The 12,493-nt window shown below is 36.8% G+C and overlaps 1 protein-coding gene and 1 pseudogene across 1 annotated transcript; one reads left to right on the forward strand and one right to left on the reverse strand.

Moving 5' to 3' along the window:
• The first annotated feature begins 2,179 nt into the window (after positions 1 to 2,179).
• LOC107423157 (thiol-disulfide oxidoreductase LTO1-like) lies at positions 2,180 to 3,715 on the forward strand (annotated as a pseudogene).
• A 2,873-nt stretch (positions 3,716 to 6,588) lies between these two features.
• On the reverse strand, positions 6,589 to 10,941 carry LOC107423171 (FRIGIDA-like protein 4a). The gene is made up of 3 exons (XM_016032696.4): positions 9,645 to 10,941; positions 7,855 to 8,030; positions 6,589 to 7,360 (listed from the first exon to the last, which is right to left on the reverse strand). Exons 1-3 carry the CDS (start codon positions 10,549 to 10,551, stop codon positions 6,875 to 6,877), a joined length of 1,569 nt encoding a protein of 522 aa, XP_015888182.3. The 5' UTR covers positions 10,552 to 10,941; the 3' UTR covers positions 6,589 to 6,874.
• Between the last annotated feature and the right edge of the window lie 1,552 nt (positions 10,942 to 12,493).

Genomic DNA, 12,493 nt, shown 5'->3' on the forward strand with positions numbered 1-12,493 from the left:
GAAAATTTCACCCAAAGTTGATTAACAATGGGTCATCGGTAATTACTGATGCAACCATCAGTAATCCATATTAGGAGTCCCATTGTTTGCTGGAAAAATTACCGGCAGCTCCATCGGTAATTACCGAAGCCCTGTCAGTAATTTCAATTTGACCATTTTTAGGGTTTTTTCTCTTTAGGATCATTTAAGAATGTATATTGTGCATGTTGTTGCATTTAACACACATTATGTGACAGCCCAGACCACCCGCATGAGATATTGTCCTCTTTGGACCTGGGAAATCCTCTTACAACCCAGCTCTCAAGGTTTTAAAAGGCCTCTCAAGGGAAAGGTATCCACACCCACTTATATGGAGTGTTTCGTTCTCCTTTTCCAACCGATGTGGGACTTCACACATTAGGAGACTTGTGGGGGCCAAAAAATTGATAGAATGTGATTACCATAAAGGTTTCGGTAATTACCGAAGTAACCTACGGTAATTTTTTAAGCAAGGACCAATTGATTACCGTAGGTTTCATCGGTAATTACCAAAGATCCTACGATAATTAAATTTTTGTGCCAATTTGAGAACTTTTTCAGAACTTTTGGGGTTTTTTTCTCTTTAGGTTCATTGAAGAATGTATATTTTGCATGTTGTTGCATTTAACACGCATTAGGGGACTTGTGAGGGCCAAAAAATTGGTAAAATGTGATTACCATAAGGGTTTCAGTAATTACCGATGAAACCTACGATAATTTTTTCAGCAACTACAAATTGATTACTGTAGGTTTCATCGGTAATTATTGAAGGCCCTACGATAATCAAATTTTTGTGTCAATTTGAGAACTTTTTCAGAACTTTTGGGATTTTTTCTTTTTAGGATCATTGAAGAATGTATATTTTGCATGTTGTTGCATTTAACACACATTAGGGGACTTGTGAGGGCCAAAAAAGGGTAAAATGTGATTACCATAGAGGTTTCGGTAATTACCGATGAAACCTACGATAATTTTTTCAGCAACTACAAATTGATTACAGTAGGTTTCATTGGTAATTACCGAAAGCCCTATGATAATTAAATTTTTGTGTCAATTTGAGAATTTTTTTAGAACTTTTGTGGTTTTTTCCCTTTAGGATCATTGAAGAATGTATATTTTGCATGTTGTTACATTTAACACACATTAGGGGACTCGTGGGGGCCAAAAAATTGGTAAAATGTGATTTCCATAGGGGTTTCGGTAATTACCGATGAAACCTATGATAATTTTTCCAACAACTACAAATTGATTACCGTAAGTTTCATCGATAATTACCAAAGGCCCTATAGTAATCAAATTTTTGTGCCAATTTGAGAACTTTTTCAGAACTTTTGGGGGTTTTTCTCTTTAGGATCATTGAAAAATGTATATTTTACATGTTGTTGCATTTAACATACATTAGGGGACTTGTGGGGGCCAAAAAATTGATAAAATGTGATTACCATAGGGGTTTCGGTAATTACCGATGAAACCTACAGTAATTTTTTCAGCAACTACAAATTGAGTACTGTAGGTTTCATCGTAATTACCGAAGGCCTTACAGTAATCAAATTTTTGTGCCAATTTGAGAACTTTTTCAGAACTTTTGGGATTTTTTCTCTTTAGGATCATTGAAGAATGTATATTTTGCATGTTGTTGCATTTAACACACATTAATGGACTTGTGGGGGCCAAAAAATTGGTAAAATATGATAACCATAGGGGTTTCAGTAATTACCTAAATTTGCAAGTGAAATAACCTAAATTTGCAAAATGCTTAACCCATTGAACAAGTATGGGAGGGATGGAGATAGGTACACACAGAGGAGTTGCCAAATTCACTATCAGTCACCCTTTGAACCACTTAAGAATAAGCTAAAGACGATAAGGACAATAGACCATGACATGGAGATGAGTTAGTATTTGAACACTTTTGTCCTCATATACATAAATACAAGCTGTAACAACAAAACAGATCCTGAATGTTTAAGTCAGCACCGTGTGAAGGGCTTTACATAAAAGGCAGAAAAAGTAACAAGAAAACATTCATCAAAAAGGCACAGCTCCAAGTTGATTACTTAAAATTTCCTTATGAAGAGACACGAAAATTACAAAAACAGAAAAGAGTATGTAGGATATAACTATTACATACAACCCTATTATCTAGAATAGGGTATGAACTATGACCTTCATGGCTGCTTCAAGTGCGTATTTCCTGTACATTTTAAGCATTGAATTTACGGGAGTGTCATGGTCTTACTGTCTATTATCTACTCTCTATTATTCAGCTTATTTTTCATCACTCAAAAGGTAAACTATTTGTTCGGTGTATTCATGTTTTTTTATCTTTGTATTTACCAAAAACTTACAAAACAAAGTGTTTATGTCGTAGTAAAAATAACTATGTACTCCGTTCATGTTTGTATTATAGGATTTTGGGTTGCAACAGATACAGAAAGTGGTGGGTTTACAGCTGTGCCCTCAAGGTAATTACTCTCTCTCTCTGCTCAGTGATTTTTTTCTATTTGAATCTGCAATATAGGGGTTTAGTTACTTTATTCATCAGGGTGCGACTTGAAGCTAGTATAATGGCAGGCTATTCAACTATGTCCACTTATAACATTGCTTTTCCTGTTTTTCCTAATCCTAAGATGTCAAGAACCCAATTTTTTATTTTAAAGAATTTTATAAATTTCAAATGAAATAAAACAGTATAGATAATAAAAATGTAAACTATACAAGAATGCTGATAGATTAGAGAAAATTGGTGATTGTTATGCTGTCATTAATGTTTAAATAATAATTTTAAATATGGTTATAATGTATAAGACATTTTCAGTGACTTATTTCCCTTGTTTCATTTCTTGGTCAGTCTGGCTGAAATTGAATTGACATATTTTACAACTGAGATAACATCACCATCAAGTCCTTTTGCTCTTTCTCTTGCAAAGCATCTGCAATCAATTGGTGCTAAAATGTATGGGGCTTTCTGGTGTTCACACTACCTAGAACAAAAACAGGTAACTCTGCGCTTTGTAACTTTTGTTTTAGAAGCTGATTTGAACCATGAGGTTAATACAATTGAAAAATTGGTAATTGTATTGACATTGATCATCTTTTGTGCGTTTTGTTTGCAAAAAATGAATTACTTGCTACATTATGGTATTTGCATGGTGACACTGAATGCAGATGTTTGGAAGTGAGGCGGCAAAACTGTTGAATTATGTTGAATGCTTCCCTGATGGTTATAAGAAAGGAACCAAAATTTTAAAGGCATGCGCAGATGCTGGAATTGAAGGTTTCCCAACATGGGTGATAAATGGGCAGGTGAGAAAGCATTAAAATTCATTCATTGGATTTTACTGATTACTCAATTTGGAGAAGATGAAATTGCCATTGGAGTTTCTCCCCTCCCGACATTTTATTTTCTCGCCCTTTGAAATTCATCCATTTCTCATCAAAGATGGGTGTTTCTTGCAGGTTTTGAGTGGTGAACAAGAGTTGTCAGATCTTGCAGAAGCATCCGGTTTTGATGTAAAATGAATCTAGTCTGCCCATATAGGATGATTCTGTTCAAATTGTGTTGTTTCACATATGTATAGATTGAATAGTGTCCTTGTGATTTACGTAGTAATCAGATTCAAACTGCAATATTTGTACATCTTCTGAGTTTTTTTTTTGCTTTCTCTAAAAAGATGAGGCAGCTTTACAATAATCAGATTCGAACTGTAATACTTTTACATCTTCTGAGTTTTTTATGCAATCTTTATTTTTGTTTCTTACCTGTAAAAAGATAAACTTTTCGTTGCAAGCATAAATAGAAAACCAACTAAGGAACCCATTAAAACAGCAATTGAAGATCTACCAAAACCATCAAGTGGACCAAAATTGAAATCCAGAACCAAAGGACTAATGAGGAAGCAAATCATATTCCCAGCTATGACTCCCAAAGCCCCAAAGAGAACATTCAATTGCTTCTCCGACCTCCTCAATGCAAATTTTTCAAAAGAAACCTTGGTGAGCAACGTCAAAAACTTAAAAACACCCACAAATCCTAGTACAATCGAAACAAAACCCCCATTTGCTAAAAACCCAGATTCTTCCGATTCACCATTCAAGTATGTCTAAAGCAGCAAAGAATAAATAACAAGAAGCGAGAAGATAACCTTGTATTAGATCTAAAATAAAGAACATGCAGGTCTTTTGAAATTTTTTTAAAGGTGTAATGGATATTAAAGGGCAAAACAAAAAAGTTCACCAATACAAGAGTATATATCGTTATGATCCTTCTAAAGAGGGCATTGGGCCAAATTCCCCATATATTTACTGCATACACCAGCAATGTGACTTCTACAGCAACCAAAATTTTTTGGGCCATAATTATGGGCCTGGTTAATTATTGTGATCTTGAGCCCGACAAGGTAACTATACACCCCATGATAATTGTGTGTCTGTATTTTTGAACTGGGCTTATACTGTGGGCCAAGTAAAAATGTAGAATAAAGGGGTTTGAGGCACAGCCCATACTAAATGAATCTCTATAATTACTGCATACACCAACAACGTGACTATACAGTCACTAAAATATGTATTGGGCCGTAATTATGGGCCTAATCAATTATTGTGGTCCCGATTTCAACAACTAAATAATACACCCCATCGATAATTGTTTACCTGTATTTTTAAATTGTACTTAAACTATGGGCCAAGTGGCAATGTAAAGAGCCTAATCCACGGCTCAAACTAAATTCCACACCGACAAGCAACGAGACTAAACAGTATGCAAAGTATGTATTGGGCCACAATTTTGGGCCTATAAATCATTACTGTGATCCTGAGCTCAACAAGGTGGCTGTACACCCCTTGGACAAATTGTGTACCTGCGTTTTTGAGTAAAGGGACTGAACCACAGACCATACTAAATCGGTAAACACTTAAACCAAAAATTTGATAAATAATAATATGGCAATGGTTGATAGATTATTGATCCCTGCAATCGGAAAAACCAATAGCATAATACCAACTTATTGCTTACCAAAATTTTAATAAAAAATTTTGATAAGCGTTGGATTATCTATACTGAATACATATCTATATTAACTGCATACACCAACATCATGACTATACAGTAACCTAATAATATGTTAAGCCCTAATTATGGGCCTAATTAATTATTTTGGTCCTGAGCTCAACAGCCTAAGTGTACACCCCCTAGAAAAATTGTGTATCTTTATTTATGAATTAGACTTATAGTGTGGGCCAAGTGACAATGTAGAGGAAAGGGACCGATCTTGGCCGACACTAAATACATCTCTATATGTACTGCATAGGCAAACAACATGACTATACAATAACCAAAAAATGTATTGGGCCGTACTCATGGGCCCAATTAAGTTGTGATCCTGAGCTCACAACGTCACTACACCCAATAGATGGATTGTGTGCCCGTACTTTTGAATTGGGCTTATAGTCTGGACCAAGTGACAATGTAGAGTAAAGGGACTGAACCACAGCCGATACTAAATTCCACACTATATTTTCTGCATATAACCAACAACCAAATTATACAATAACCAAAATATTTATTGGGCCATAATTATGGGCCTAATTAAGTATTGTGTGCCTGAGCAGCGTTGCTAGCTGTTATGTTTGGCTAGTGCAAGGGTGGCTATTTGCTCTTCCTTCCTCATCCTTTGGTATGATTTTTAATAAGCTATTTCTTGTTTTTAAGATTCATAACTGCTTAGAAAGAATTTGAACAAGATTTTAAGAGTTTTCAGCCTTCCAGAAGAGTTTTTTACCAAAGTGGATAAAGAATACTTGTTTATAAAGCCCTGCTGAAGAACATAAATTTTAGAAGGAAACAAAGGCTATCCCGGAGAGCTTATGTTTCCTTTGGATTTTCAGCTTCCCCAATTAGTCATCTATCTTTTTCTGAAAATAGAAAAAAAAAAAAAAAAAACATTATCGTTATGGTTATTATTACTTGAAAATGGTTAGAATTGGAGAATGCCTTTGATGCATGGAGTGATCATTCAGCCGAAAAAAGGAGTGATTAACAATTCATGCTGACAAACAATTTTTATAATTCTATTCCTAAAAATAAAAAATGAAGCATGCAACTTTACGAACTTAATTAAACCACCCTAGAATTCCAACTTTAGTATTATTACATAATTATTCAAGTAATTACTTCTCTCAATCATATGCCCAAAACTGCAGAAGGCCTACTTGAAAAAGTGTATGTGGGGAAAAACTTCACAACTTCCATAGTTAAAGGATTTTGTGATAAAAAATAATAATAATAAAAAATTATTTATATAAAAAATAAAAAAATAAAAAAATAAAAAATAAAAAATAAAAATAAAAACGTAGAAAGGATTTGAAATGACCTAAAACTAGTAACTAAGTCATTCACAATACTACTCGACTTCGATGAGGCAAAATGAAACTTGAGGTGCTCAAATGGAATCAAATACCATCAGGTTTTGACCAAGTATTGTTGCCACTAAAAGTTCCAAGGACCAGTAAAAATTCCGATGGCATTTGTTTCGATTCAAACACAACCAAGAAAGAAGAGAGAACCAACAATTACAGAAAAGTAAGAATAGTCTTTCTACAGCTAAACAGAGCAACATGGGTCGTACCTTAGTGTTTTTTTGCGGTCATCCTAATTACTTTCCACAATAACCTAGTAACTAGAGTTTGATCAACATTAGAAATACAGCTTCCCACAAGAAGCAGGAAAATATTATGATTAACACACAGATCATCGCTACCATTAAAAGGTTAGTGATTACAAACAAGCCATTGGAAAAGCAGATAAGATTGGGGTCATCATATCAGTGGTTACCATCTTCAATTCAGCGAGTCATGTCTATCGGTAGTAAGCCTGCTGATAAGCTGGTGCCATGCCATTTCCATAACCCCCATATGCAGGATAGTTCATGGGAGCTCCTGGGTATGAACCAGCTAGGGGGGCCGCCTCAGGTGAGTATGCATAAGGATTGGCCGGTGGGCTTCTGCTGCCATACATGGTGGGTGGTGAATGGTATGGAGGAACTGGAGCAGGGTATTGAGCATGCGAAGGAGACCTGACGAATGCAGGAGCCGCGGGGAATGAAGATACATATGCATTTGCCAAACGGCCAGCCTTGGCAGGAGGCATGGGGCCGCCATTGTTAGCTCGTGTTCGTTTGTTGGCAGGGACTGTAGCTGGCCTTTTCTTCTCTGTCTTGACCTTCTCTAGCTGTTCAAGGCGCTTCTTGAGATTTTCTGGAGGGAACTGTGCCTCAAGTTTGTACTCTTCTATGCACTTGATGACAGCACGGAGTGCTGACTGCTCTTTACGGCCAGCTAGTTGCTGTGGAAGATTATAAAAAAACCATACTAATTATTCAAATGTAATCATCAACTTATAATTCTACTACATATGTATTATCACTTGACTCGATTTCAGAGAACCAATCATATTGCACGACACATGGAAGTGACAACATTAGCAGTTTGCCTCGTACACAAATTAGCATTTATCTAAAGACAAAAACAGAATATAACACCAACATGCAAATCCCCTGCATCATTACCAGATTATGGATGAATCTAGCGGACATTGTTTCCCTTTCACTATCCCAAAGCCTTTTAATCATTGCTACTTTTCCTTTAAACAATATAAGTAACAGTCAACCTATGCCTAAACTGATATGTAGCAGTGACACTGAAAGCACTACTCCTAAAAACATACTCAGAACTCAAACCTTGCAAAATCAAGAAACAAAAAGAAAAAATAATTTTAGAAGTCACAAGTTTATAGTAATTAGTAGGATAAAGAGAAGGATGTAATGAGGGAATACATACAGCAGCTCGGCCAACATTATTAGGGTCCTCCAAAATGGAAGCTGCAACCTTTTTAGCATCTTTCAGAAAAGCCTTCAGCAGGGGTACTGGAGGAAACTTGTCCACAAGACCAACTTCATAAGTGAAATGTACAGCATCAAGCTGCTGCCCCTTGCTGATTAATTCTTCAATCATGTCTGCAAACAAAACAGCTCAAAAACATTACAAACTCTAGTATTTGCCCTTCCTCCTCATGATAATTATAGCAGACCATGCCTTCTAAAGCAAGGAAGAAAATGCTAAATTATAGCAAAACCAATATAATATTAAACACATTAATCACATAACAAAAGCATTAAAAGTTAACTGAAGACTATAACTGTGGATATTTAGATGTCACAAAACATCAACACCAAGTAGACTTCTCGCATAAAACATTTAATATGTCCCCAAGAAGATAGATAATCATCAAATGCGGCTCCAACCATGGACCTGCCAATAATCCAAACCACAACAGTTGTGGTCCTTGTGTTCCTTAAAATTTCGAGCAGAAATATATAGTGAAAGCGCTTCATCATAGCATAATACGCTGACAACACAAATACAATTGAGTGAATAATCTTCCACCAGTTCCTTTCACCCTAAAGAGAAACAAATTCATCCCACATGACAAATAGCAGGGAGTATTGAGCATTTCTTTAAAATTAACAATGTTTCAGGACATGTGAGAAATAAATTGCTTAATTAATAAAATCCCAAACCAGCTATTATCTGAAGTTGCCTCACTACTGCTGTGAAAAACCAAGGCATAACTCCACCATAAAGCTGATTATACTTCCAACCAAAATTCTCTCATCCCCAAAAAAATAAATTCTTTTATAACTTTCTCAATCATAAAAACAATTCCGATCCACCAAATCATGAATTCACATGGGCAATGCTGGACTTCCAAGTATACCTGTATAACTCTGAGCATGCCTGATACCTGTATAACTAAAACTCTAAGCATAGAGTATCATAAAGAATAAAGGTAATCCATACTAATCACATTACCGACACAAAACTCAATGCCAGCTACATTCAACATCATAACATCACAGTTAACACGTGTTTCTCTCAAATTGAAAGAACTCCATTATGTGCTATGCACAATTTCTTAAATTCTATGTTCTATCAGAGCCCACTTAGACATTGCTCCTTAACTAATATGCATCATTGATGACAAGCGATTTGAAAATGTCAAACCGTACTTTAATCCACCTAGTTCCCTACTTGGAATGAAACTGCAAGACCATGAACTAATTTAGTCAAAACCATAAAATATACAGCCATACGTTACTAAAAATAATTAACCACAAAGACGCATCCTAACTTTCATATTAGCTTATATAATCCCACAGAATAGCCGTGCAGAAGAATAGATTGAAAAAAGAAAAAAAGAATTACTAATCACTAGCCAAAACACTTAGCCATTCTATAGTGCTCAGATCAAAGACACTCTTATGCAGTCACATGCAAGCACATAAAGGTTTTTAATGTGAAAAATAACACAGATTTGTAATAAACTCACAGATACAGCTTAAAACATTACTGCCATCTACCAAACATAGAAATTATTGCTTCAATAGATGATGGTTCAGTCAATTTGGGGGACTAATATGAGAAACTGAGCATGAAATGACATTATTTTCTTTGCTAACCACCCCCCCCCCCCCCCAAAAAAAAAAAAAAACACAAAACACAAACAAAATAAAAAAATAAAAAAAAAATAAAAAAAAAAAGAAAGCGAAAGAAAAACGAAGCAAGCAGACCTGGCATTTTATCAGAGAGGCCAAGCGAAACAGCGAGCTTGGGCATCTGCTTCCGCCATGCAGAACCAACCACGAGCTTCCTGTACAAATCCACGTCCTCCTTCTTCACAATACCGAAGGTCACCAAATGCTGAAGAAAAGTGTGAACATCCGGCGTCTTCACGTTCTCGATACCTCCTCTCTCTTCCAAGCTAGCCTTCCATGTATCAGCGATGTCCTTGGCGCGTTCCTTCACGCTCGGCGTCACCAAAAGCCTTGATTTTCCGATTACCGGGTCCACCACCACCGGAATGAGGGACTCCAGCACCAAAACACAAGCCCAACCCAAGTCATTCCCTTTATCGCTTTTCTCCGCCCTCTTATCCACCGGAAAAACCTCCGATATCGCTTCCAGTACAAACTTCGCCGGATCGACGCACTCCGCCAGGGCCAGAGGCATCTGAGCTCTCAGCACATCCAATTCCTTCTTTTTTCCGGTCACGAACCTCCAGAACTCTCCGGCGTCCATATTCAGGCAAAACGATTTCAGTTTCAGCAGCAAACCCTCGCCGTCGTCGACCTCTCCATTATCGTTGGCGGAGGAGGACAAGCCTTTTTTTAGGGCCCCGAGTGCGGCCTCTTTGCTCATCTCGACCTTGCCGAGAGCGATGCCGACGCTGTCTCCGATGGTGACCTCGCGCTTCTCGAGCTCCCTGAGACCTTCCTTGGTCTCGCTGTCTAGGGTTTGGATTTTGCGCTTTAGTGCCTCAGACTTCTTCAGGAGGTTCTGCTCCAAGTAAGAGAAATGGTCCGAGAGCTCCTTCCACAGTAAAGTACAGCTTGTCATCAGAGACGTCTGCTTCTGAAACTCCTCGAAACTCGGCGGAGTCAACTCAGTCAACTCGCCGGGATCGGGGATCGACCCCATGATTATCGTACTTCTTTTCTCAACTCAATAGCCAAAGCAAGAATTAAGAGAGAAACAAAAAAATAGAAACCCTAAAATTGCAGACAGAGAGAGAGAGGGAAGACGGGATAAAGCTAGCTGAAGAAAGAAGAAGACATAGAAATGACGTGGACGATCAGTAAAAGGACACGTGTAGGATGCTGTCCCAAAAAAGTTAGTTGGAGGTGGGAATTCTAGAATGCGCCGCGGATGCGTAGGGATTTTAAAGTACGCATAGAGGCACGAGAAGAGTCTAAAATAAGCAAGCGGTGCAGAGGGGGTGCGCAGGATAAGATTTGGTAAAGAATTGCGGGAACAGAAGAAAGATTGTTCAATGTTGACGTGGGATAAGGGAGTGTTTGGATGGTAGTGTGAAGGAGAAGAGGGAATGGAAGTGTAGCACTTTCCCGGAAATCGAAGTTAGATCAAAAAAGCAAAGAGAGAGAGAGAGAGAGAGAGAGAGAGAGTGCGAAGAGGGTGAAAAGAAAAGCTGAAAAAAAGTGGGGTTGTGGAGGTGGGCCAGGCCCACTGACCACCACATGGGTGGAGTCAGATAAAGTAAAGATATTGAAGGTGCATTTAGGTATACGTGGTTAAAACATTGTATACACCACAACCAAGCAATACATTAACATAAAAGGCATTAAATTAAGCAATGTATTCACCAAACCAAATTGTTTACCAAACAGGCCAAGCAAATTATGTATATTATTAATTGAAAATTTATTAATAACTTAAATATGAGTAAGAGGATCACACCAAATCCTTTTTTTTAAACATTGTGTGATAAAATGTGTTAATATATTGGTTGAAAAATTATTAAAAACTCAAATATGGATATGAGAATTTTAAATACAGTCCAATAAAAAAGTAACCATCCTATTCGGTAATAAATGTAGTAGATAATATGTTGTCCATATTGACATAATAGTTTACATTATTGTTCAACTAGAGTCTAAGTCGTCTACCATAGAAAAAAAAAAAAAAAAAAAAAAAGTGTCTTAAAGCCTATAGGCCTATAAGTCTACAACCACAACTAAACCAAATCAAACCTTGGGTTGGGTTGGGTTTGGGGTTTTTCTTGTTGGCCGCCAAAAAGAATCTAACGAGGGAGGGAGTGTCGTTGATAGGGTTGAGTACAAGGAAGATCCTCCTCCAGCCACCAAACCAAGTCCAAAATCCAACACGTCATTGTTGGACCCACTTAATCGTAACACCATTAGCAGTGGCTTCACACGTGAAGATTTTGACATTTTATCAGGATGATCCAATTCCAATCCCAAGCATTTAAATTTTCGGTTGAATAATATTAAAGCTTGCAATAGATTTTTTTTTTTTTTTCAACGTCTGACGTTCTATTTGATATTACTATTTGTTTCAAGATTCTTTGCACTTCGATAATTTTTTTTCCTTCACTCATTATAATGTATAACTATCAATTTTCGCACCGAAAGTTATTGCATCCAATAGCAATTTGGTTTCAAAATTTAAAGCCGATTTGAATGAGTTGAAATTAATTCATGTCAGCATCAAATCACTACCCATTAGAGTTGAATTCTTAAAAAACCGCCTTCAGGACGATAATGGAATTTAAAAATCAGCTACCACAGCACCTTTTTGACCTTTAAAACTTTGAATTTTGTGGCATATTCAAAAATCAGCCACCACATGCTCAATTCATGGCATGGGACCCAGTTTTATAATGCACTCATACTAAGTTCAACATATGGTTCCTGAATTAAAAGATCGTTAACAAAATATCTATATATATGTATATAGATGTAGTATAATTTTTTTTCTTATGCAAGAAATTATGTTGGAGAAAGCACCCTTCCACATGCATTGTGTTGTATAAATTTTTATACGTCGCTTCACTATTGTAGAGAGGCGTTTTGCCGAGTAGAATTACAAGATGAGGGAAGAA

This window comes from Ziziphus jujuba, chromosome 3 (assembly GCF_031755915.1).
Source record: "Ziziphus jujuba cultivar Dongzao chromosome 3, ASM3175591v1".
Classification (NCBI taxonomy): domain Eukaryota; kingdom Viridiplantae; phylum Streptophyta; class Magnoliopsida; order Rosales; family Rhamnaceae; genus Ziziphus; species Ziziphus jujuba.